A 27,978-nucleotide genomic window follows, 5' to 3' on the forward strand; every position below is an offset into this window, starting at 1 on the left:
CAATAACACCTACTAGGCCTTGTTTGCCATAGCAGGCAAGCATTAGATTAGAACACAAGATTTCACTCTGGACTTTGGAGACTATTATTCCGCATATAGGGCCGTCAGTGTGCTGTTGCGCGCGCACAGTGTGCTTTTGCCGGCTTGCAGTGTGTAGTTGTGTGCAGGCATTGTACCATTGGCCTCGTTTGCCATAACAGGCTAGCATTAAAATATAACACAAGATTTCACTCTTGACTTTGACGACTATTATTGCGCGCAAAGGGCCAGCAGTGTGCTATTGTACGCACGCGCTTAGTGGACTATTGTTTTGGGCGCCCAATGTATTGTGTTTGGCGCGCGGTCCTAAAAAAAAGAAGCAAAGCATCCCTTCCAGTAACCGACAGAGGAGTCCTCCGCAATGGGCCAATCGGGGTGGTGGGGAGATGGTGTCCAATCAGCAGATGCCACTGCCGGCTTTATACATTTCACATGGGCATTTCGAGGCTATACTCTGACTGCAAATCCACCCTTGGCAAAGCCTACAGGAAGCAGCTCAACGCCAAGTCTGCGCGCCGGAGCGCCTCCCAGTTACAGGCCCGGCACCGTGTCTCAGAGAGATCCGTCGTTACCAAAGGGCCACTGAGCTGCTCATCCGCATTGTGCCCTTCCAGCGCCTGTGGAGAAAAATCGCCGACCTGCGCTTCCAGAGCTCCGCCGTGATGGCCCTGCAGGAGGCTAGCGAGACTTACCTGGTCGGTGTGTTCGAGGACACCAAACTGTGTGCCATCCACGCAAAGAGGGTGACCATCGTGTCCTAGGACATCCAGCTGGCCCGCCTTATTCGCAGAGAGCGCGCGTAAATTATGACTTAATCTCCAAAATCCCACCTCCATATTTCCATCAAAAAGGCACAATTGATATATTTATTCGTGGTCCTCTGTAGCTAAATTGGTAGAGCATGGCGCTTGTAACGCCAGGGTAGTGGGTTCGATCCCCGGGACGTAAAAATGTATGCGCACATGACTGTATGTCGCTTTGGATAAAAGCGTCTATTAAATGGCTTATTATATACGCGCACCTCTACATTTCTCACCATGTATGTTGTTAACTAACCAGTCTAAAAGCTACGTATTGCACGTTTTACTTGCCTGAGGCGTTGAAATAAAAGGCACCTGCTGGACCAGAAGTCATGTGGCCAACACTCTGCTTAAAATCATTAAGAGCTATAAGGAGTCCATCAACTAACTGGTCAGTCAAGTCATACAGGGAGGGATTTCATGGCCACCTGCTGGAGCAGAAGTAATGTTTGCCAACACTGGCCTTAAAATCATTAGGAGCTATAAGGAATAAGTCAACTCATCATTCAAGTAATATAGGGAGGGATCTTAGCACCACCTGCTGGATCAGAAGTACTCTTCACCGTAGGCTCAGAGAGCCATCATCTCTCAACCGGTGCAATTTTCATAAGTATGTGGTAAAAAAAAATACAACAACAGCTCATCATATAGGCAGTGGTTTCAAAACTCTAAGCACATGTTCAAGTAGAGCACACCAAATCATACAGGTACTTGTTCACCACACTGAATCAGTGTTTAATCTAGAAATACATGCTTCTTATTGCAATACATGTTCTTGTAAAGTCATTGCTTTCCACAATGCAATGCTCACATCACTTTCCGTGTGATATTGTTGTTCATTTCTTCAAATGTATTTGACTATGACCTAATCCGACTGCTCTGAATTCATAATCACTTCACGGTTTGGTGTTAACCTACCGATTTTCAACTGCTTTGCCTACTGCAGATTACGAACACTGTCATGAAAATGTATGGTTGAGAAGTCTAAAATGAGGGTAACTCCCCTTAAGGTAAATGTCTGTGTTCTGAGTGGCAAAAAAAACAAACAATGTTTGACGCCTTGATAAGTTCCTTTCCTGAGGATGGCTCACCCCTCACAGTTTTGGGGGATTTCAACCTCCCTACGTCTACATTTGACTCATTTCTCTCTGCCTCCTTCTTTCCACTCCTCTCCTCTTTTGACCTCACCCTCTCACCGTCCCCCCCTACTCACAAGGCAGGCAATACGCTTGACCTCATCTTTACTAGATGCTGCTCTTCTACTAATCTCACTGCAACTCCCCTCCATGTCTCCGACCACTACTTTGTATCCTTTTCTCTCTCGCTCTCCTCCAACACTACTCACTCTGCCCCTACACAGATGGTAATGCGCCGCCGCAACCTTCGCTTTCTCTCTCCCACTACTCTCTCCTCTTCCATCCTATCATCTCTTCCCTCTGCTCAATCCTTCTCCCTCCAATCTCCTGATTCTGCCTCCTCAACCCTCCTCTCCTCCCTTTCTGCATCCTTTGACTCTCTGTGTCCCCTATCCTCCCGGCCGGCTCGGTCCTCCCCTCCAGCTCCGTGGCTTGATGACTCATTGCGAGCTCACAGAACAGAGCTCCGGGCAGCGGAGCGGAAATGGAAGAAAACTAAACTCCCTGCCGACCTGGAATCTTTTCACTCCCTCCTCTCTACATTTTCTACATCTGTTTCTGCTGCTAAGGCCACTTTCTACCACTCTAAATTCCAAGCATCTGCCTCTAACCCTAGGAAGCTCTTTGCCACATTCTCCTCCCTGCTGAATCCCCCCTCTCTCTGTGGATGACTTCGTCAACCACTTTGAAAAGAAGGTTGACGACATCCGATCCTCGTTTGTTAAGTCTAATGACACTGCTGGTCCTGCTCACACTGCCCTACCCTATGCTTTGACTTCTTTCTCACCTCTCTCTCCAGATAAAATCTTGCGACTTGTGACTGCAGGCCGCCCAACAACCTGCCCGCTTGACCCCATCCCCTCCTCTCTTCTCCAGACCATCTCCGGTGACCTTCTCCCCTACCTCACCTCGCTGATCAACTCATCCTTGACCGCTGGCTATGTCCCTTCCGTCTTCAAGAGAGTGAGAGTTGCACCCCTTCTCAAAAAACCAACACTCGATCCCACTGATGTCAACAACTACAGACCAGTATCCCTTCTTTCTTTTCTTTCCAAAACTATTGAGCGTGCCGTCTTTAGCCAACTCTCTTGCTATCTCTCTCAGAATGACCTTCTTGATCCAAACCAGTCAGGTTTCAGGACTGGTCATTCAACTGAGACTGCTCTTGTCTGTGTCACGGAGGCTCTCCGCACTGCTAAAGCTAACTCTCTCTCCTCTGCTCTTGTCCTTCTAGACCTGTCTGCTGCCTTTGATACTGTGAACCATCAGATCCTCCTCTCCACCCTCTCCGAGCTGGGCATCTCCGGCGCGGCTCACTCCTGGATTGCGTCCTACCTGACCGGTCGCTCCTACCAAGTGGCGTGGCGAGAAGCTGTCTCCGCACCACGTGCTCTCACCACTGGTGTCCCCCAGGGCTCAGTTCTAGGCCCTCTCCTATTCTCCCTATACACCAAGTCACTTGGCTCTGTCATATCCTCACATGGCCTCTCCTATCATTGCTACGCTGACGATACACAACTAATCTTCTCCTTTCCCCCTTCTGATAACCAGGTGGCGAATCGCATCTCTGCATGTCTGGCAGACATATCAGTATGGATGACGGATCACCACCTCAAGCTGAACCTTGGCAAGACGGAGCTGCTCTTCCTCCCGGGGAAGGACTGCCCGTTCCATGATCTCGCCATCACGGTTGACAACTCAGTTGTGTCCTCCTCCCAGAGTGCGAAGAGACTTGGCGTGACCCTGGACAACACCCTGTCGTTCTCCGCTAACATCAAGGCGGTGACCCGATCCTGCAGGTTCATGCTCTACAACATTCGGAGAGTACGACCCTGCCTTACACAGGAAGCGGCACAGGTCCTAATCCAGGCACTTGTCATCTCCCGTCTGGATTACTGCAACTCGCTGTTGGCTGGGCTCCCTGCCTGTGCCATTAAACCCCTACAACTCATCCAGAATGCCGCAGCCCGTCTGGTGTTCAACCTTCCCAAGTTCTCTCACGTCACCCCGCTCCTCCGCACACTCCACTAGCTTCCAGTTGAAGCTCGCATCTGTTACAAGACCATGGTGCTTGCCTATGGAGCTGTGAGGGGAACGGCACCTCTGTACCTTCAGGCTCTGATCAGTCCCTACACCCAAACGAGGGCATTGCGTTCATCCACCTCTGGCCTGCTGGCTGCCCTTCCTCTGCGGAAGCATAGTTCCCGCTCAGCCCAGTCAAAACTGTTCGCTGCTCTGGCACCCCAATGGTGGAACAAGCTCCCTCACGACGCCAGGACAGCGGAGTCACTCACCACCTTCCGGAGATATTTGAAACCCCACCTCTTTAAGGAATACCTGGGATAGGATAAAGTAATCCTTCTACCCCCCCCCCCCCTAAAAAATAATATATATATATATATATATATATATATAATATAAAATTAAATTGAAAATAAAAAGACTAAAAAAAAAAGAAAAAAAAATGTAAAGTGGTTATCCCACTGGCTATAGGGTGAATGCACCAATTTGTAAGTCGCTCTGGATAAGAGCGTCTGCTAAATGACGTAAATGTAAATGTAATGTAAATGTTTTATAACATTTAGATATATGCATACTGGCTTTCCTTAGGCAAACGCATTTAGAAGGGAAAGAAGTGGAACCAATAATACTTTTCTTGCTCTTCAATCAAAACAAAACCTTCACAAAGTGGTGCGTTTTGCCCCAAAATGACCCCTGAGGATTAGTGTGTTCTCATTTGTCAGTAATTGACCCTGACATACTCCCTTTAAATTGTACTATTTTACTCAAATATATACTGTAATGTACTACTATTATTATGATGACTATTATGATTTTACTTCACGGTAAGTAGAGCAAAATGCTGATGTTGACAAGATCAGAGACTAGTTCGTTCCTTTTTCAAACTCCCCGACGGTAGATGGCGCTGATGAGCGCCACTGAACCATATGCGCTGCACCCCGAAGTTAGTGACAGAAGAAGAGATACTATTGCTGCGAAAGACAAAAACGGTCACTACCTCAAGAAGTCTGATAATAAACTGAGCTGAGACGAGACTAGGTATGTAACAATGAAATGTCGTCCAATTGAGTACTCACTCTCTTAAACTTTAAATCTTGAAGTAAATTATTTGTTTGTGCGTGTGAACATGATTTAGTGTGCTGAATGTATTCCAAATAATTTAACATAAATACAGGAAATGATGCGCAAAAATCAGCCGCTTTTGCAAGTCAAATCTATCCTGGACAAATGCGCATTATTTTAATGACAGTTTTTTGATTACATGTTTTGTCTGCGCATTTGTTGGGTCTGACTTATGAAGGTCGACACAAATCTGCCTTACTTGAATGGTGTGTTCTCTTGTCTTTGCCATGTTGACAAATGGGTAAGAGAATTAGGCCTCTGTGTCACATCATATTTATACCCCAGGGAAACAGGAAGTCATGAATTACTAATTAAAAGTTCCTAGATACCCTGAGCAACTTTAGCAACTACAGAAAAATATATTTAAAAAAAAAATCAATTAAAATTTTCAGCGGAATTGTTAGGGGTGCCAATAATTGTGGGACACATGATTTCAAGTTTTTTTTTTTCTAAATGTGTGATTTTTTTTTTTTACACCAAAGTAATGTACTTAAATAAAATGTTGGATTTTTCTATTTTTTTGCATTTGGGACCTATGTTGTTTAAAAAAAAAGGTGAATTTTTGGAAGTCCTCGACCTCATCTTAAACAGGGGTGCCAATAATTGTGGAGGGCACTGTAATAATTTGTGTCTCCAAATACTAGACTATACTGGTCCTTTGTGATCTGTGAACCATCCTTGGACGTAGGAATGGTGTCTAGGGGAGCTGGCTCTTCTCACCATGACAGGTTGTTATGATAAGAACGTATGCCTGGTAACGGGGATGCGCCAAGGGTCTGGGACTAGCCCGTGCGCCAACGGATTGGCTGAGTAAGTCTAAACCACGCTCAGTCTCTACTCTGATTGGCCAGCAGAGAGCGGGAACTGAGAACTGTCAAGAGTATTTGAAGAACAATCTGAAACAATGGATTAGTTCTCTGTCTGCCCTGCGAGGTAGTTCAGGGAGCCCGTATATACAAACCTCATATTTACCATTGAAGGTTTTGCATTAATTAAAATACTAGTATATCTTAGAAGTCGTGTTGACCTCTTTTGTTCCTAATACCAGATTTGAATTGACGCAACTTAACAGTTTTGAGTGTTTTGAAAAAAGTGATATGTACACATTTTGTGGAACACGCTGCATATTGTAAAATTCGACTGCGCGACAGACCACACATCATTTAATATCCAACTTTTTAGCTCTGAAATATAGCGGATTTTCTAATGTTACTAGCTTAGTTGCTAAATGTTGATAGAACTGCTAAGACAGCAAAAAGGAAATAAATTGTAAGCGTTAGATAATACATATCACGAAAACAGCAGAATGTTGTCAAGCTTTATCATATCAAAATTGGGAGTCCTCTGACGGAGGCCTTTTGCACAATCTGCAAAAATGTATTTGGAACTTTGAACCATTAACTTTTTGACACCTATCACTGTTGGTTATGTTTCATCTTACAACAGCTACATAGAGGTAGTATTTAGTCAAATTGTACAATGTATGCATCAATATTAAACTAATTGGGACACAAATTTTCATTACAGATAACATCAAACAAAAAACGTGGGTACACTTTCAGTTATTGTGAAAACTTTCCTCACCTTTCAATGCCTTAGCTCTGAAATGTAAATGTTTATACATATTCAGATATCTTTCTAAAATGTGTATAGTATGCCAAGTTAATTATCTACATGTATTAACACCACAGCATGGAGAAAGTCAAGAGGAAGCAGTGGAGTGAGGTGGACATGTTCCATGCCATGGAGGACTGCGGGGCAGGGATGGCTATTCGCCAGGCTGCCAAGGTTAGGCATCTTTTGTTTTTAGGAGATTACCATGTGTATGTGAATTTTATCTGCTAGTAACAGTTTTATTTTCTTATCTACCAAGGTGCAAGGTGTACCTCGGCAGACCCTGGCGGACAGGCTGAGCGGCCAGGTGACCCGTGGTTGTCGCAGTGGACCACCCAAATTGCTTGCACCAGAGGATGAAAATTCTCTGGTGCAGTACTGTATCTACTGTGCCAGCCATGGGCTCCCCTTCACCAGACAGAGGCTGATGAAATACGCCGACAAAATATGCAGGTATTTGGTGTTATCTGTATTTGTGTATGTAGACTGGTGGACTGACTGTTCTCAATGTGTGTGATGTAAATGTGGATGTGTATGATGATGCCAAAACAAACATTTTCATCCTGGATGGACAATGATAGTGGGGTAAAAAAGTATTTTGTCAGCCACCAATTGTGCAAGTTCTCCCACTTAAAAAGATGAGAGAGGCCTGTAATTTTCATCATAGGTACACGTCAACTATGACAGACAAATTGAGGAGAAAAAAATCCAGAAAATCACATTGTAGGATTTTTAATGAATTTATTTGCAAATTATGGTGGAAAATAAGTAAAAAAAAAAAAGTAACTAAATACCTTTTCCCCCCACTGTATATATTCTATTCTATTCTATTGTAGGTTTCGGCACCCAGGGGAAACAATCCCGCCACTGGGGAAGCGGTGGTGGGAAATGTTCAGGAGGAGGCACATGATCCTGAGCATGAGGAGGCCGGACACCCAGGACAGGGGGAGTGCTGATTGTGCCACACGTCCGACGATGGACACCTTCTTCGCTTCTTATGAGAAGCACTTGGAGGAGAGTGGGTTGAGGGAGAAACCCAGACAAATCTATAACTGCGATGAGTCTGGGTTTCGTAGCGACCAGAGCAGGCACAAAGTGCTGGCTCCCCGGGGCGCAAAACACGTGTACCAGCAGGCTCCTGGGACCAAGGAGCACATCACAGTGCTGGCCTGCTTCAACGCAGCTGGGGAGGACGTTTCCCCGGTGGCCACTACACACTGGGAGGCCCCCCCCCAAGCCTTGGCTAGCAGTGGCTACATTGACGGGGACCTGTTCAGGAAGTGGTTTCTGCACTTCTTTAAGCATGCAGTGAAGGAGCGCCTTCTCCTCTTCGATGGGCACAAGAGCCACATGGACCCGGAGGTGCTCGCGGCGGCACTAAGGGAAGGGGTTATACTTCTTTGTCTTCCACCCGTGTCCTGCAGCTGCTGGACGTGGCATACTTTGGCCCTCCGAGGTAGCTGGAGACCTTAGCCATTTTGACCACTCCTACATGGTAAACAAATCAGAATTTGCCAGAGTATTCCGCTACTCGTACCAGCGATGCAAGGACATGCGCTATGTGGTGGAAGGGTTTAAGAAGTGTGCCCTCTTCCCTTCTTGACCCTTCAGCCATTGAAGGGTCCCGTTTAATGTTGTCTCGGTCCCTACTGAGTCCCACCACCGCCTCTCCTGGAACCAGCAGCACTGTGCCATCCGTCAGCGCCTCCTCCCCAGCGACCGCAGGAGGACCCTCAGCCCCATCTCCAGTCCCAGTCCCTGCTCCAGTCCCAGGCCTAGCTCTAGAAGAGCACCCCCTAATAGAGGGTGGGCTGATAGCGAAGGACCTGGGGCACATCCTTACTGTCCTGAAGTATCGGCTGGACCGATACAGAAGAGTCGCTGTGGTCGCCACGTGCCTCACCGGGGAGGAATACATGCGCCGGTGGCAGGAGAGGGGTGAGAAGGAGAGGGGAAAGAGCGTCGGGCAGCCCTCAGAACACAGAGGGCACAGGAGAGGGCTGCCGTGGATGAGACCATTGGCGCCATCGCCTCTGCAGGACCCCCTGCTGGAACCACTCCTGACAGCTGTATCACCACTGCCAGTGCCTCCCGGTGTGCAACATCTGTAGGAGCCGGCGGAGTCCCCAGCTGCAGAAGGCCACGTGCCTACTCTCCCGGCCACACCGTCGTCGGCCCCTCAACCCCACCGTTACAAACACCGGCTCCTCCAAGCCATCGTCGGCGGTTTTGTCCACCGCCACCGCGATGCACACCACCCACCCTGTCTGTCACCACCAACACGGCCTCCTCTGGACCAACTGCCTCCTCAGACTCCCCTGGTCACACCACCGTAGCGGCCTCGTCTGGTGTCCCTGGCCCCCTGCAATTTGAATACCGCCACCTCCACAGGTAAATGCGTGTTAAATTACGTAAAAATGACTGTTTGTTATCTGTTTTATACAACAGCAATGTAAGCAATGTAAACAACAGAATCTCTCTTTACATATCTACAGTGCATAGCACCAGCCCTCAAGTCATCTCCACCTCCTCCAAAACCTCTGCGGCTTCCTCCAGAGGTGTTGGTGTAAAAAAGTGGAAAAGGGTTTTCATGAAACATGCTCTGTCTAACAGTACTTTTTCTCAAACTGCAGCACAGAAAAGGAAGAGAAAAGCTCCACCAGTCACGTCGGTCACGCCACCCATGGCACCGCTCTCAGGTACTTCATCTGTTTTTCTCTCTCTCTCTCAGTTGTATCAATTACTATTGTTGCTGAAGAACTTCTACATTTTGTAAAACCATATTAATCCATTTGTATTATTTGGTATAAAAGAAGACCACCTGCTGTGCTCGCTGCGGGGAGCGTGATCCGCCTGCAAGCTCCTCTCAGGAGTGTAGATCCGAGGTGCCATGGTTGTGGTGTGACTTCTGTCAGCACTGGTTCCACTGCAGGTGTGTGCAGTGGGATCAAGAGGTAGCGGTGTAGCTGGAATATTATTGTGATTTTTGTGACAATATAGGGATGGAGGTCGAGATTGAATTGTTTGTGTTCATATGAAATTATTTATTTGTACAAAAAAAGAAAAGTCTAAAATGTAATATATATATATATATATATATATATATATATATATATATATTTATGGAACTACTCTTGTGTAGTTCTTCCTTTACTCTCCAAGTGCATCTCTGCAACAAACTCCAAGTGTTTTCATTGTTTATGTCAATGCACATAACTGAAAATAAAGTTTTTTTTGATGTAAATTATTAATACTCATATTTTAGAATTCAACTGTTATCTACTTTCTCAAAACATAAGATGAATCTGTAAAACAAATGATGAGACATTATTTGGTTACCACACTGAATATGTAGGTGATGGACAATTTTTTAATCGTCCTCAAGAGGACGATCATTATTTTTTACCGGAAGCCTAGCCAACTAGTCAAACACTTCCGGTACGCGGGCGGTGTGTCTCTTGAACAAAATTGAACGGATATATTGTGTAATGGAACTGAATAGTAAGGTGGCCAACAACTGGGGCCCGAATGGCGATAATACGTGATGTTTTTTTTCTCAAAACCGCTCATCAAAAAGCTGAAAATGGTATTTCCACTGAAATGTCAAACTTGCTAATTGCTAACCCGTTAGCTAACATTTTGACACCACCAAAAATCACCTAACATTGATGGCTTGATCACAAGATAACACTGTTGAAGGTAATGCATTATTTAAACGCTGTTGAATATGCCGAGAATACGGCGTCCCACGCTACGTTTCCTCGTCCTCTTTTTTGTGTCATACTACCTTTAGCTAGTAGGTAGCTAGCTAACATAAGGGCGCTTGTGCTAGCTAGGTTACTTTCTAAGCTAAGCTAACGTTAGCTAATTTAGGTTTGTCTGCCCATGTGTATTAGCGCGAACTAGCTAGTAGCGTATCAACCGTGTGTCAGCCCTTGATTGCTAACGTACGTTAGCTAAAAGCTAGCTGCTGTAATGGCTATGGAAATAATCAATTTTGTCACAATTCGTAGCCACTTGTTGTAGTTGTATAGGGTCTTGATAAAATGGGTTAATGGTTATGTTTAGTCGTCTAAATTCTTCTTTTAACAGATGTGGCCGCTCAGAGAATAGAATTAGTAACATGCAAAGAAGGACCACACAAGGGTGATTTCAGGAAATATGACCAAGACATTTGCACGCCAAAAGACAGGAAGTGATCAACCAGTGTCCCAGTGTTGAAGACATGAAAGACAGATAGCCTGCTCTGTTTAGAAGCCTCTCAGGTGAGTCCGCAGGCAAAAAAGAAAATGCCAAATGATGTCTTCACTATGACAAACCTCTTTGTTATGAGCCTTGCTTGATGATATTTCAGTATTTGTCTTTCAGATCAATGAACAATTCCACAGGCTCACCGCAAAGCATCTTGAGGCAAGGTTTATGCAGGACACCCCTAAGCTGCTGTCCTTATTCCATTCCAAGGGAGGAGTACTTTCAGACAGATTGCGGGTCATGCTGGATGGTAAAGTATCCTCAGGAAAAATGCACTGTTTTGTATTTAGCTGGCTGATGTTCGGTGCTGCAATTTAAGCCACGGGCCCCGCTGTGCTATTGTACACCTTTTGCAAATATAGGATACTTGGGTCGGTGATTTCATAGATTTCACATGCACAGATTGAATCCAATGAGATCAGTGATTTTATTCTATATCAGGGTCATGATGTGAGTTCAGTGAGGAATTATTATTCAGCTTTACTGGAGGTGGCCTCATTAAAGACTACCGTGTGGGGGCAATAAAGCATTTTCATCCATGAATATTCGATCACGTGTGTGTGTGTGTGTGTGTGTGTGTGTGTGTGTGAGAGAGAGAGGGAAAGAATGTTCACTGCAATCTGATAACAAATAAGGGCATGTTGTAATCCAGGTGGAATAAAATGTGTTCCCCACATTGACAGAATGTCTGTATTTGTGTGTTATTTATTTTACAGGAAGCTGAGGGGGTCATTTCCTGCAAGACCTTGCGCAACATGTAAAGCAAATCTATGCGATCAACAAGGAGGGTGCCGTGGCGAGTGATGGTCCAGAGGAGGTAGGCGTCATCCTTAAGTGATCACCGGTCTGAGTTTTGCAAAGGCTTCTGCCATTCTTCTTGGCATGACATACAGTGAGAGGAAAAAAGTATTTGATCCCCTGCTGATTCTGTACGTTTGCCCACTGACAAAGAAATGATCAGTCTATAATTTGAATGGTAGGTTTATTTGAACAGTGAAAGACAGAATAACAGCAAAAACTTCCAGAATAAACCGCATGTCCAAAATGTTATAAATTGATTAGCATTTTAATGAGGGAAATAAGTATTTGACCCCCTCTCAATCAGAAAGATGTCTGGCTCCCAAATGTCTTTTATACAGGTAACGAGCTGAGATTAGGAGCACACTCATAAAGGGAATGCTCCTAATCTCAGCGTGTTACCTGTATATAAAAAAAAAATGTATAAAAGACACCGGTCCACAGAAGCAATCAATCAATCAGATTCCATACTCTCCGCCGTGGCCAAGACCAAAGACCTCTCCAAGGATGTCAGGGACAAGATACTTATTTCCCTCAATAAAATGCAAATGAATTTATAACATTTTTGACATGCGTTTTTCTGGATTGTTTTGTTGTTATTCTGTCTCTCACTGTTCAAATAAACCTACCATTACAATTATAGACTGATCATGTCTTTGTCAGTGGGCAAACGTACAAAATCAGCAGGGGATCAAATACTTTTTCCACTCACTGTATGCTCTGAATCTCAGCCACCCCTAAAAGCTGGAGTACATGTTCAAGGCATTCCAGAAAGTGTTTGTGGAGCTGGACTGCTCAAAGCTCACAGTCAAGATGACAGGCCTCAAGAACAAATGACTGTCTTAAGCAGAATGCCAGGCCAGAGGACAATTGTCATAGACTGAATGTCAGGATTACTTTGTAACACCTTCGTAGTTAAACGCTGAGGTGCCTTTTGGAACTCTTCTCTCCCTTCATTTTTTCTGGTAGCAGGTCAGGAACGGTGTCCTCTACCACAGGCCCGCTTGTTGTTGGTGAAGCCGCCTGTGGCACAGAATCTGTGCTAAGACCAACCTCTGCCTACCGGGGGATGGTCACCGAGAGGCGGGGCTCGAGCACATTGCGGTCTGGGACCCCATCCCCGATGGGCCCGTGGCGGTCATCTAGGCTAAAGAGGTTAGAGGGTAAGGAAGACACGTTTATTCTGCAAGGTGTGTTTTAAAGGGTCACTGCCACGGTATTTTCCATTGTGTTTTTGTATACAAGAGATACCAAATAGGTGTTTTTAATGAAGGATGTCATTGTAAAATGTAATGTCCATTTTGTTCCCATACAGTTGCGGTTTGAAATGTCCATTTTTGAATCCGTTGTACGTACCATTTTGAGGTTTCATCAAGGTACACACCTTTTACCACTGGTATTTTGACAATTCTACCATCAATCAATCAATCAATGAAGTGGATCTATGAAGCCCTTTTTACATCAACAGATGTCACAAAGTGCTATGCAGAAACCCAGCCTAAAACCCCAAACGGCAAGCGATGCAGATGTAGAAACGCGGTGGCTAGGAAAAACTCCCTAGAAAGGCACAAACCTAGAGAACAACCAGGCTCTGAGGGGTGCCCAGTGCCCTTCTGCCTGTGCCGGGTGGAGATTACAACAGTACGTGGCCATTAAGGGCACATTTCTCTCCAAGATGTTCAAACGTTCATAGAAGACCAGCAGGGTCAAATAATAAGCACAGTGGTTGTAGAGGTTGCAACAGGTCAGTCGGTACAGTCGGTACATCAGAAGTAAATGTCACTTGGCTTTTCATAGGCGGCCATTTAGAGGTTGAAATAGCAGCAGGTGCGGTACAGATTTCTATTGGGAACTGTTGAAAAAAGGCGCACCTACAACATTAATGGGTTAAAGGAAAAATGACCAAAGTAATATAGGTGGCATCCATCAGCAGTGCTCGTGAACAGAGAAATGTTATAGGAACAAACTAGTAAAAGTGTTTAGATTATTGGGGTTGTTCAATGTTTTGGCATTGTAGTTTGAAAAATATCCCACAGTGCAAACACGAGCTATTTGAGCCTCCATTTCCGTAGGTATCCATGGTTACTATGAGAATATTTTGTTCCCCGTGACGTCTATGGGGTTGAAGCTCCATTGTATCTCTCGTAAGTAATGGTTCTGCCCACAGAGATCCTATACTAGTTAGTGTTGTAGTTCCTATTTCTACGGTTTTGCCTACCTGCAGCAATCAGGATTTACCTGCAGTGTTGATTGCAAATCCGTAATTTCTCATCTCATAATAACAGATGTTTTGCAAACCGTTGATGTTTAAATAAATGGATTCCCGGTGTCCGGATACCTTTTCTCTTAAGGGATCTGATTGAGTGAATCCAAAGTAAAAATGTGAACATTTTTCTGACTTGGTCTAAATACATAATAGGATGAATCATTCAGGTAAAATAACACAATGTCTATTTGAGTTGAATCAACGTAATATAATCATTTTTTACCTCTATCATCTTTACTCTATGTATTGGACCACATCTAAACAACTTACTCAAGCTTATCTACTCATAAAAACAAGCAAAAATATCTACTCAATAATATGACGTGTGCTTTTGTTGACTGTAATAGCTTGAGTACATTCCACAAAGTCATTTTTTACAGTGTATCTAAAGTCACGTTTGTTGTGGTGATGCACTTTTTCTTTGACGTTGAACTTGCATTGAACAGACAAATCCATTTCGTTACAACCCTTTTGTAGTATGACTTAGGAATATTTGTTGATGATCCTAATGTCTATGCTTGAATAGTAATTGGTTGTTGATGAAATATTCTATAAATATTGCTGAGAACCCATCGTTTCCTGCCCTTCTTTCACTATTGAGCAATTTTGAAACATTTGTTTTGCTATTGGATTCATAATGGTGACCTGGGACAAGTAATTAGTGAAAACCAGAGTTCAGCAGTTGCCATTAAAGCGATCGAACCAAGTCATCCTAATAGGCTAGTATTAGCCTAAAGCAGGGTTTCCCAAACTCGGGGCACGTTTTGGGAGTTTTGCCCTAGCACTACACAGCTGCTTCAAATAATCAACTCATCATCATCAAGCTGGAGTATTAGAATCAGCTGTGGAGTGCTAGGGCAAAATGCAAAACGCGCACCCCTTGGGGACCCCAGGACCGCGTTTGGGAAACGCTGGCCTAAAGAGCAAATACTGAAAGGGAATCACCATGATGTGCAGTACCCACATTTAACCACAAGATGGCCTCCGTGCTCCACTGTAAAGTTTTGGCCTCTGCATGAGTCTCTCAGCAGCACTGCAACATGGGACTTTCAAAGTAAGTTGGCATGCAATGTTTTTTCTGGACTGCATGCAAGGCTATTATTACACACAACTAATAGTGTCAATTATTCATCAGAACACAATTCTTGTTACTATTCGGCCTATATTATCACTCGTTTCTTTTCCCCCTCCTTTGTAAAGCATTTTACTGTGCTACTATAGTTCAGAGGAAGTGGATGATGCCAGAGTATATACACACACACACACACACAAACATTGAAGCTAGACTTCAGGCAACTAAAAGGTGCAATACGTAGCTTTTAGACGTGTTAGTGAACAACATACATGGTGGCTAATGTAGAGGTGCGTGTATACATGGAACAATTGTGCCTTTTTGATAGAAATATGGAGGTGGCTCTTAAAAGAGCCTTTGGGGGATTTTCGAGTTCAGGTCATCCTCATTTATGCGCGCTCTCCGCGAATACGGCGGGCTAGCTGGATGTCCTTGGGCATGATGGTCACCCGCTTGGCGTGGATGGCGCACAGGTTGGTGTCCTCGAACAGGCCGACCAGGTAAGCCTCGCTAGCCTCCTGCAGGGCCATCACGGCGGAGCTCTGGAAGCGCAGGTCGGTCTTGAAGTCCTGGGTGATTTCTCTCACCAGGCGCTGTAAGGGCAGCTTGCGGATGAACAGTTCAGTGGACTTCTGGTAACGACGGATCTCTCTCAGAGCCACGGTGCCGGGCCTGTAACGGTGAGGCTTCTTCACACCGCCTGTGGCCGGGGCGCTCTTGCGAGCAGCCTTAGTGGCGAGCTGCTTCCTGGGGGCTTTGCCACCGGTGGATTTGCTAGCGGTTTGCTTGGTTCTGGCCATGGCGCGTCTCTGCATTTCGAGGCTATACTCCCGACTGTCAGTGTGCTTTTGCCAGCACGCAGTGTGTAGTTGTGTGCAGGCAGTGTACTATTGGCCTCGTTTGCGATAACAGGCTAGCATTAAAATATAACACAAGATTTCACTCTTGACTTTGACAACTATTATTGCGCGCAAAGGGCCAGCAGTGTGCTATTGTACGCACGCGCTTAGTGTACTATTGTTTTTGGCGCGCAGTGTATTGTGATGGGCGCGTGGTCCTAAAAAAAAAAGAAGCAAAGCATCCTTTCCAGTAACCGACAGAGGAGTCCTCCGCAATGGGCCAATCGGGGTAGTGGGGAGATGGTGTCGAATCAGCAGATGCCACTGCCGGCTTTATACATTTCACATGGGCATTTCGAGGCTATACTCCGACTGTCTAAGAAGGAAGCAAGCGCCATGGCCAGAACCAAGCAAACCGCTCGCAAATCCACCCGTGGCAAAGCCTACAGGAAGCAGCTAGCCGCCAAGTCTGCGCGCAGGAGCGCCTCCCCGTTACGAGCCCTGCCAGCGCCTGGGGAGAAAAATCGCCCAGTTCTTCAAGATCGACCTGCGCTTCTAGAGCTCCGCCGTGATAGCCCTGCAGGAGGCTAGCGAGGCTTACCTGGTCGGTCAGTTCGAGGACACCAAACTGTGTGCCATCCACGCAAAGAGGGTGTCCATCGTGCCCTAGGACATCCTGATGGCCCACTGTATTCGCGGAGAGCGCGCGTAAATGATGACCTGATCTCCAAAATCCCACCTCCATATTTCCATCAAAAAGGCACAATTTCTCCATTTATACGCGCACCTCTACATTTCTCACCATGTATGTTGTTAACTAACCCGTCTTAAAGCTACGTATTGCACGTTTTACTTGCCTGAGGCGTTGAAATAAAACGCATAAATCCAAAGGGATTATCTACAATAGTCAAATACGCGCGGCAGGCCGAAATACTCCAGCCAAATAATTGGCCAGATCAGGAAGGACAAAGGAAGACTCCGTGCATGCGTTGCTTTATTCAGCACAGTTGAATGGACAGCACTTCTGCTTCATCTCCACTCACGAGACGGGTAATAGAGGAGCTCCGTGGTGCTGAAATGTACAAAGTTGTCCACTATCGGTATATCTATTTATTATGGCCATCGAAATGTTAGCTATTCAAATCAGATCCAACAATTATATCAAGGGATTAGAAATCCAAGGTTTAAAAACAAACGTGTCATTGTACTCAGAGGATCTAGATACATTTTCTAACCTCTCTGGAATACAACCACATTATGATAAATGTACTATATAAGGTATTGACCCTCCTGTAGCTCAGTTGGTAGAGCATGGCGCTTGCAACGCAAGGGTTGTGGGTTCGATTCCCACGGGGACCAGAATGAAAAATGTATGCACTCTTGATAAGAGCGTTTGCTAAATGACTAAACTGTCAATTGGATCACTGACAATACAACTTGTAGTTTACCAATAAAATGGTCTGATGGTGATGTGGATACATATCCCAAAATAAATAAAATGATCTCACTCTATTAAATGTTAATAGAAAGTTAGCAAAAAATTATAAGATCTTGCTACCAAGGAAAGGTAAAAATACCTGTCTATTTGTGGAAAAAAACTAATAGAAAAAAATATATATTTATTGATATTGTATAGCCTTACTTGTTGATATCTCAGACGACCAGAACCTTAATAATAATCACCATACTTACTTCACATAGCACGGACATATAGTAGACTACTGACACTCACTCCTATGGAATGGGTATGGGGACTGTACACGCCAGGCCCAGACCCTACTGTTGTCGATCACACATATTAATGTCGCGTTCAGGGTGCTATCAGAGTTATCGGAAATACCTAGTTCCGACTGGGAAGTTTCACTTGAATGACCCTCCAAGTTCGAATTACAAGTGAGAAATTGTGAAAATGTTGTTGCCAATCTTATTGGTTTAAGAATTGTTCCGACTTCAAAACCACTTTAACACAATCATGTCGGAGTTACAACTTCCCATTTTCCACGAGAATGTGAAGTTGGCATAATACAGCATTCAAGTGCTAGTCGGTACTTGGAAACGGACATTTCTGACTTGCTAACTGGTTGAACGTGTTACAACAAGTATATAATATGATTGACATAACCATAATAGAAAGGCCTTGGAAGTGCCATAAGTGAAAGCCGACATTTCATTATTTTACATTAACCTCTTTAACATGTATTAAATGAATAATGAAGAAAATTGTGTAATTTAGGCTCTACGAAATATGAAATGCATTATGAAGAAAATCGTGTACTGTTGCCTACACGGAAAAGGGGCCTTTCTGACCAAAAGTACACCAGTGTCCCAAAGTATTAATCGAAATCAAGCATAGAAAACAGCGTTAGCATTAATAAAACAATTTTTCCCACGAATTAAGTTGCACGTAAATGTGTGTATTTTCTCACAAATGATGTTCAGAAAATCTCAAACAGTACATAGGCATACAACTACAATGTTTGAAACAATATTAAATAAAGACAACATTTCTGTATATTCATAATGTTTAATTAGCCATAATAAAGAAAATAAAGAAAAATAGGCTATCCGTTTATGGTTGTTGTGTGTTAAATTGGTGTCTTTTCGCACGAATTAAGTAGCACATAAGTTTGTGTCTTTTCACACAGAAACGCACGAAATCTGCTGAAATACATTATGCTACCTGTTGTTTTCTCGAGCACGGTTATATGTCAGACATTTAAACGGCGACGGATAGCAGAAAGCAAACCCCGTATTGAGTCAATACTGTCATCGATTGGTAAACATAATCCTTAACGTAAATATCCCAGGTTAGTACACAACGACTTTCCTTACATGTTGTGCTAGGTCCTGCAGGACATCACCCCCTTCATCTTGCTGGAAAAAAAACAACACACAAACACAGACATTTTTCAATGTTGGGAACAAATTTTACATGAACATTTAAATCAAGATGGATTAAGAGATGCCCAGGCTGATGCGCAAAGGCAACTACGCCGAGCGTGTGGGTGCTGTCGCACCAGTCTACCTGGCTGCCGTGCTCGAGTGCCTGACTGCTGAGATCCTGGAGTTGGCCGGAGACATTGCCCGTGCAAACAAGAAGCCTCACATCATTCCCCATTACCTACTCCCCAAGAAGACCGTCAAAGCCAAGTAAATTCGCTACTGCGGCTTCAACTTGACAACTCAACCTCCAAAGGCTATTTTAAGAGCCAACCAATTGAGTGGGTGTATACACAATTATGTCGACTATTTCTTACATACATGGCACTATATCATGTTCCCACATGAGGCCATGAATGAACAATAACACCTACTAGGCCTCGTTTGCCATAGCAAGCAAGCATTAGATTAGAACACAAGATTTCACTCTGGACTTTGGAGACTATAATTCCGCATAAAGGGCCGTCAGTGTGCTGTTGCGCGCGCACAGTGTGCTTTTGCCGGCGCGCAGTGTGTAGTTGTGTGCAGGCAGTGTACCATTGGCCTCGTTTGCCATAACAGGCTAGCATTAAAATATAACACAAGATTTCACTCTTGACTTTGACGACTATTATTGCGTGCAAAGGGCCAGCAGTGTGCTATTGTACGCACGCGCTTAGTGGACTATTGTTTTGGGCGCCCAGTGTATTGTGTTGGGCTCGCGGTCCTAAAAAAAAGAAGCAAAGCATCCCTTCCAGTAACCGACAGAGGAGTCCTCCGCAATGGGCCAATCGGGGTGGTGGGGAGATGGTGTCCAATCAGCAGATGGCACTGCCGGCTTTATACATTTCACATGGGTATTTCGAGGCTATACTCCGACTGCAAATCCACCCTTGGCAAAGCCTACAGGAAGCAGCTCAACGCCAAGTCTGCGCGCAGGAGCGCCTCCCAGTTACAGGCCCGGCACCGTGTCTCAGAGAGATCCGTCGTTACCAAAGGGCCACTGAGCTGCTCATCCGCATTGTGCCCTTCCAGCGCCTGTGGAGAAAAATCGCCGACCTGCGCTTCCAGAGCTCCGCCGTGATGGCCCTGCAGGAGGCTAGCGAGACTTACCTGGTCGGTCTGTTCGAGGACACCAAACTGTGTGCCATCCACACAAAGAGGGTGACCATCGTGTCCTAGGACATCCAGCTGGCCCGCCTTATTCGCAGAGAGCGCGCGTAAATTATGACTTGATCTCCAAAATCCCACCTCCATATTTCCATCAAAAAGGCACAATTGATATATTTATTCGTGGTCCTCTGTAGCTAAATTGGTAGAGCATGGCGCTTGTAACGCCAGGGTAGTGGGTCGATCCCCGGGACGTAAAAATGTATGCGCACATGACTGTATGTCGCTTTGGATAAAAGCATCTGTTAAATGGCTTATTATATACGCGCACCTCTACATTTCTCACCATGTATGTTGTTAACTAACCCGTCTAAAAGCTACGTATTGCACGTTTTACTTGCCTGAGGCGTTGAAATAAAAGGGACCTGCTGGACCAGAAGTCATGTGGCCAACACTCTTAAAATCATTAAGAGCTATAAGGAGTCCATCAACTAACTGGTCAGTCAAGTCGTACAGGGAGGGATTTCATGGCCACCTGCTGGAGCAGAAGTAATGTTTGCCAACACTGGCCTTAAAATCATTAGGAGCTATAAGGAATAAGTCAACTCATCATTCAAGTAATATAGGGAGGGATCTTAGCACCACCTGCTGGATCAGAAGTACTCTTCACCGTAGGCTCAGAGAGCCATCATCTCTCAACCGGTGCAATTTTCCATAAGTATGTGGTAAAAAAAAAATACAACAACAGCTCATCATATAGGCAGTGGTTTCAAAACTCTAAGCACATGTTCAAGTAGAGCACACCAAATCATACAGGTACTTGTTCACCACACTGAATCAGTGTTTAATCTAGAAATACATGCTTCTCATTGCAATACATGTTTTTGTAAAGTCATTGCTTTCCACAATGCAATGCTCACATCACTTTCCGTGTGATATTGTTGTTCATTTGTTCAAATGTATTTGACTATGACCTAATCCGACTGCTCTGAATTCATAATCACTTCACGGTTTGGTGTTAACCTACCGATTTTCAACTGCTTTGCCTACTGCAGATTAGGAACACTGTCATGAAAATGTATGGTTGGGAAGTCTAAAATGAGGGTAACTCCCCTTAAGGTAAATGTCTGTGTTCTGAGTGGCAAAAAAAATAAAGATGTTTTATAACATTTAGATATGTGCATACTGGCTTTCCTTAGGCAAACGCATTTAGAAGGGAAAGAAGTGGAACCAATTAATACTTTTCTTGCTCTTCAATCAAAACAAAACCTTCACAAAGTGGTGCGTTTTGCCCCAAAATGACCCCTGAGGATTAGTGTGTTCTCATTTGTCAGTAATTGACCCTGACATACTCCCTTTAAATTGTACTATTTTACTCAAATATATACTGTAATGTACTACTATTATGATGATGACTATTATGATTTTACTTCACGGTAAGTAGAGCAAAATGCTGATGTTGACAAGATCAGAGACTCGTTCGTTCCTTTTTCAAACTCCCCGACGGTAGATGGCGCTGATGAGCGCCACTGAACCATATGCGCTGCACCCCGAAGTTAGTGACAGAAGAAGACATACTATTGCTGCGAAAGACAAAAACGGTCACTACCTCAAGAAGTCTGATAATAAACTGAGCTGAGACGAGACTAGGTATGTAACAATGAAATGTCGTCCAATTGAGTACTCACTCTCTTAAACTTTAAATCTTGAAGTAAATTATTTGTTTGTGCGTTTGAACATGATTTAGTGTGGTGAATGTATTCCAAATAATTTAACATAAATACAGGAAATGATGCGCAAAAATCATCCGCTTTTGCAAGTCAAATCTATGCTGGACAAATGCTCATTATTTGAATGACAGTTTTTTGATTACATGTTTTGTCTGCGCATTTGTTGGGTCCTCTGTAGCTCAGCTGGTAGAGCACGGCGCTTGTAACGCCAAGGTAGTGGGTTCGATCCCCGGGACCACCCATACACAAAAATGTATGCACGCATGACTGTAAGTCGCTTTGGATAAAAGCGGCTGCTAAATGGCATATTATATTATTATATATTATATCGTATGTGACCGATGGTTAGCGAGCTCTCGTTTGGTCATGTGTTACTAGCTAACGTAGCCTAGACTAGCTAGCTAGCTAGCTAGCTAGTGTCAAAGTTGCGTCAATTTCAAATCTGGTATTAGGAACAAAAGAGGTCAACACGACTTCTAAGATACACTAGTTATTTTAATTAATGCAAAAACCTTCAATGGTAAATATGATGTTTCGTATATACGAGCTCTTTGAAATACCTCGCAGGGCACTTCAGAGAACTAATCCATTGTTCTATGTTCTTGCTCAAATACTCTGACAGAGAGAGTTTCCCACCTCTCTGCTGGCCAATTAGAGTAGAGACTTGAGCGTGGTTTAGACTTACTCAGCCAATCCGTTGATGCACCCCTGTTGCCAGGCATAAGTCCATATCATAACAACCTGTCATAGTGAGAAGAGCCAGCTCCCTTAGACACCATTCCTACGTCCAAGGAAGGTTCACAGATCACAAAGAACCAGTATATTCCAGTATCTGGAGACACACATCCTTATCTCATTTTACCCCCTAAAACAGCTCTTCACATCAATCACAGCTTGCCAGGTGTCACAACCTACATTAGCACAGTCCAGAATGCATTCTTTCTAAGTTAGTCATCCCATCAATTTAGGAGAATAATACATCCCCAATAATCCCCCTTTTCACACCTACTAGGGTGTGATTCAAAAAATAAGAAAACACAGGGTGTCATTCATTATAATACAATACAAACAAAAATAATCACACTTTTATTAATAGGCTATAATGATCCTAAAAAATTAAAACCCTCAGTCCATCTGCACCCAACTTGCAAATAGTTACCAGTCATCAAAGAACATCAAACCATAAAACACAGGATTAATAGAACACAAAACATAAGACTATTAAAACATAAAACACAAACAGAGAAGTACATTTGGACTCCCTTTTGACACCCTCTAGGGGGTGATTCCAAAATTGTAAAAGGGAAAATTTAAGATTCCCTCTGTTGACACCATTTATGGTGTCACTCCAAATAACAGTTTGAACAGAATATAAACAACCCTGAGTATAACAGGATATGGAAATTAAATCACATCAAAAAATGTTAATAAACGACAAATAATAATTTTAACCCTCTATTTCTCCCCTACACCTAACATGTACTGAGTTGGCTACCAGCCACCCAGGAATCCTTTACCTTCACCTCAGGAGGAATAAACAATCACAGTGGTTAGTAAAAACACAAGGTAATAAATGAGCAAAAACTGAAAATAAATGCGTGTATATATTTTACTAGGCAAATCATGGATCATCCAACTTGGTCTCAGAGTCCGTGGCAGAGTCACCCACATCATCCTGGGCCGGCAACAACGGCATCACTCCTGACACCCGCACCACTCCTACCACTGACTTCCTGAGACAGGGAATGATACAAGCAGCACAACACATCAACAATAAAAACACAATTACTAGGGTCAGAAATCCAGTAACCACCATAGAAGAATACTTACCGAACCAGTCACTTAACCAGGAGAACAGCCCACCACTCCCCACTCCAGCCATGCTCTTCATTTCTGCTGACAACTTATCCAGGCCAACTAGGGCCTTTGTGATGCTCCCGTCCGGGCTAGTATTGTTAGGAATAAACGTACAGCATTGTTCCCCAAACATCTTACACACACCCCCTTGGTTAGAAAGCAACATGTCAAGTGCTAGTCTATTTTGCCTAGCCACCCTAGAGGTGGCCTCTAGTTGTTCCGACATTCCAGTCAGGGTAGTGGCGGCAGGTAGCTTAGTGGTTAAGAGCGTTGTGCCAGTAACCGAAAGGTCGCTGGTTCTAATCCCCGAACCGACTAGGTGAAAAATCTGTCGATGTGCCCTTGAGCAAGGCACTTAACCCTAATTGCTCCTGTAAGTCGCTCTGGATAAGAGCGTCTGCTAAATGACTAAAATGTAAATGTAGTGCGTGTATAGTTAACAAATCTCTTTTGGTTATAATAGATGTAATTTATCCAAGATCGCTGTTTAGCAGCATCTATGGCAGGTCCTATGATTGGCAACAAATGCCACAACCCATCATTCCTGTTGAGTGCCTGGAACTGTAATGGTACTCCCACAGGCACCCCCAACAGGTTAGAGTGGATCTCCTCTCCTGCTGACCATGGGGCACTACGTTTCCCCCGCCTCATTCTCTCTCTGTCTGGGGCTAGCTGGGCGATGCCCAAAAGTTGGTCTGAGGAAACATCAATAATGGTCAGAGGTACAATCAAACTGGCTAATGCACACGTGCCCTGCCAGTCCCCCTTTAGAATCGGGGTTAGTTTTCTATTTGGTCCACAGATCCACCACACATCAGCCACCCCTTTTGTCTGGGTTTTACCCTCTACTGGCCAAGTGCTGTTCATAGTTACATTCACAGCACAGTCCCCTGGTGGTAGCCTACCATAGTTAACACCCTTACCTGTTCCAGTAATGCAACTGTAATTACCTCCATAAGCCTGAACTCCTTCAGGTGCCTTTTGTGGGGGAACCTCAGGGAAAATCAAACTTAGGGCTTTGCACAGGGTGGTGTTTGGCAGTGAATGGTAGAACTCTTCCAATATGCACTGCCATCCTTCCCCTTCTCCTAAAGCGAATGGGTGGGTTGCCAACCCAGGTCTTGCATGCCCACAGATAACACAATTCTGCCTGACCAGTGTCCTAGCCGTATATCTCATGTATGCCAACCACATATTTTCTTTCCCTTCATAACCCTTCATAACCTAGCTGCTTTAGAAGCATCTCCTAATACATATGGATAGCCTCTACGCCATTCCCAGAAGGTGCCAACATTTGTAATCATAAAATCCCCAATATGGACACCACTTTCCCTCACACAGATAAGTACCTCTCTTTAACACATGGGGATACATTTTGTTACAGTTTTCCTTCTGGTTCCAATTGCAACCAGTGTCCCCAATTCCACTAGCCCTATTCCTCCATGACCAGATCTTACATGGTTCTAGGGACATCACTTGAGATTCCCCTTCCTGTAAGGTAATTACTATATTATGATACTGACTGGATGTCACTGTTCCCCATAGGGCCAGCCCCGCTAGTAACCATAACATCCTCCCCTTCTGCAGCCAAGTCCTGTTGTACTTGATCTAGAGTTCTTCTTGGAACTATATCTTTGGCACAATGTGTTCTGTGGTACCACACGTCCTTCTTACTCGTGTTTACCCTCAGCGAGTGACTTGATACCTCTTTCACCTGAAAAGGCCCTTCCCACCTTGGCTCCGTCCACTTCCTGGAATGCACCTTCACTCTCACCCAATCTCCCACCAGGATGTCTCTGTTCTCGTCCGTGGTTTCAACAGCAGGAGTGCGCACCTCCACCACCTGTTTAGACAATCTTTCAACAAGAGAAATTAGTGCCTGCATGTAGTCTGCATATCTGATTTTTGCAATATCTAGCCTAGGCATACTAAGATTGTCTGCTGGTGGCCCTGGCATTCTGCGTCCTGTCATAAGCTCATGTGGAGTCAAGTGGGTATCAGACCCAGGTGAATTTCTCATTGACATTAGAGCAAGGGGTAGGGCATCTACCCATTTCAGTTTAGTTCCGGCCATGATTTTGGCCATTTTTCGTTTCAGCGATTGGTTAGCTCTTTCTACGAGTCCCTGCGATTGGGGGTGGTATACTGACCCAAACTTGTGGGTGATTCCTAGGGCCTGCTCTACCTCCCTTAGGTGTTTATTCTTGAAATGGGTATCGTTGTCAGAACGGACCATTCGCGGGACCCCAAACCTTGGAATGAGGTCTCGCCTCAGCCACTTAATCATGGCCTTTGCGTCTTCTCTTGCTGTGGGGATGGCTTCCACCCATCTGGTGAATCTGTCCATCATTACTAATAGGTACCTTTTTCCTTCCACTTTGCTGGCCTGTCCCATGTCAATGACATCTATGCAAATGTCTTGAAATGGTGCATCAGGTCTTGGGAAGCTGCCTATCACTGCTCCAAGTGACACTTTGTTGTTGTATTGTTTGCACACTTCACAGCTCTCTGATGTCTCTCTTGCCATGTCCAACATGTGTGGATGCCACCATGCTTTCTCAACTGATTTTGCGACACTTTTCCATCCTCCATGAGCCTTCTCATGCTCTTCCCTTAAGATTGATCTGAGGAGTTTTGCAGGTCCCACTGTTTTTCCTGTGTGAGATCTCCAAATCCCATGATGGTCTTGCCTTGCTCCCTGTCTGCTCCATACGTTCTGTTCGTAGGCGCCTGCTGCTTCTTGCAACTGTCTTACTGTGTCTGTCGTCAACTCCTCCTGTCCTTGAGTGGCTCGTTGCACCATCTGCTGGGCATTGTATCCTCCTGCATCTTTTGCTGCTTGATCAGCCCGATCATTTCCTTCACGCACTCTGGTGCTTTCTCTGCTGTGACCTTTGCACTTCATTATTGCCACTCGTTTGGGAAGCTGGATTGCATCAATTAACTTCTGTACTTCAATCTTGTGTTTGATGGGCTCATTTGAGCTGGTCACAAATCCTCTCCTCATCCACTGTGGTCCATCAACGTGTGCAATCCCATGTGCATAGGCAGAGTCTGTGTAGATGTCCACATTCTTTCCTTCACTTAGTTGTAGAGCTCTCCTCAACGCCCTAAGTTCAGCTAGCTGTGCTGAAGCTTCATTGGGACCAAGTTTCTCTGCTTCCATTACTTCATGTCCTCCTTCTGTGTCTTGTTTCACCACTGCATAGGCAGCAGTGTTTCCTTCCTTTGGGTCCTTTGACCTGTAGCAGCATCCATCAGTGAACAGGGTGATTTTGTTCCCCTCCAAGGGTGAGTTTTGCAGGTCCATTCGGACTTTGATCTGTTTGGCTGCTCTATCCTCACAGACATGTGGTTCTCCAAGACCCATACCATCAGTCATATTGGTTGCTGTTGTCACATATGGAATGTGTTTTGCAGTGATGGCCTTTGTTATGCTGGATTTTCTTTTACTGGACAGTGTGAAAAGTTTGGAGCCTATAAAAGCGGTCACCCCATGATCTGTATTGATTTCAAGTGGATGTCTCATCACAATGTGGGCTGTTTTACCTATAGCTTTTGCAATGGCAGCCATGTGTCTGAAACAGTCAGTCTGTCCTGTTTCAATGCTGTCCAGTTTCGCGCTATAGTAGTGTAACACTCTTCTTTCCCCCTTTTGTTTCTGATACAGGATGGAATGTACATAACCATCCTGCTCAGAAACATCCAAACAGAATGGCGTGGTGTAATCGGGTAAGGACAGTGCTTCAGCCTGTGCCAGCGTCTGTTTGAGTTGGATTAAAGCTGCCTCTGCTTCCGGAGTCCACTTAAGGACTGCTGTGAGGTTTCTGTTTCCTGCTTCTCTCAAGATTGCCCGCAGTGGTTCCACTTTAAGGCAGTATTCTGGCACGTGCGTTCTGCTATATCCAGTAAGGCCAAGAAATGACAAAATGTGTTGTACAGTAGTAGGTTTGGGATGTTCCAAGATGGAGGTCCTCTGAGCCACAGACACAGCTTGTCCCTTCCCTGACAGCACTCTTCCCAGGAACTGGACACTTCTCCGTCAGCACTGCACTTTCTCTTTCTTTACCTTGTATCCCTTTTTGGCCACCAACAGGAGAAGGGACTTGGATGCCTGCAAACAAGACTCAGCAGTGGGTGCTGCCAACAGAAGATCATCAACGTATTGGAGTAGTGTCACCCCCTCAGGTAATGTTAGTGGCTCTTCAGGATAGCGTTGAAGATTCCCGGGGAAGCCTTGTGGAAGTCGGGAATACGTAAATTGTTGCCCTCTATAGGTAAATGCAAAAAGTGGCTGGGACTCTGGATGTAATGGGATGCAGAAAAATGCATTGGCGAGATCCACTACTGTAAACCAATCTTGGGTGGGTGAAATGTTCTGTAAGGCCAGATATGGGTCTGGT

At 44.6% G+C, this 27,978-nt stretch overlaps 1 protein-coding gene, 1 long non-coding RNA gene and 2 pseudogenes across 2 annotated transcripts in view; 3 read left to right on the forward strand and 1 right to left on the reverse strand.

Moving 5' to 3' along the window:
• The first annotated feature begins 471 nt into the window (after window positions 1-471).
• LOC121534662 lies at window positions 472-842 on the forward strand (annotated as a pseudogene).
• Window positions 843-9,082: 8,240 nt separating this feature from the next.
• Window positions 9,083-9,585, forward strand: LOC121534700. Its single transcript, XR_006657737.1, has 3 exons — window positions 9,083-9,124; window positions 9,367-9,432; window positions 9,547-9,585. It is a non-coding gene; the product is annotated as an uncharacterized LOC121534700 (long non-coding RNA).
• A 5,924-nt stretch (window positions 9,586-15,509) lies between these two features.
• Window positions 15,510-27,978, reverse strand: part of LOC121534671 — a 30,502-nt gene continuing 18,033 nt past the window's right edge. The window contains exons 2-5 of the mRNA XM_045210090.1: window positions 25,309-25,418; window positions 23,356-23,451; window positions 18,821-18,833; window positions 15,510-15,926 (exon numbers count right to left, since the gene is read on the reverse strand). Of these exons, the coding sequence (XP_045066025.1) occupies window positions 15,510-15,926; window positions 18,821-18,833; window positions 23,356-23,451; window positions 25,309-25,418 (636 nt within the window). The remainder of the gene's footprint in view (window positions 15,927-18,820; window positions 18,834-23,355; window positions 23,452-25,308; window positions 25,419-27,978) is intronic.
• On the forward strand, window positions 16,356-16,671 carry LOC121534679 (annotated as a pseudogene).

This window comes from Coregonus clupeaformis, chromosome 33, assembly GCF_020615455.1.
Source record: "Coregonus clupeaformis isolate EN_2021a chromosome 33, ASM2061545v1, whole genome shotgun sequence".
Lineage (NCBI taxonomy): Eukaryota > Metazoa > Chordata > Actinopteri > Salmoniformes > Salmonidae > Coregonus > Coregonus clupeaformis.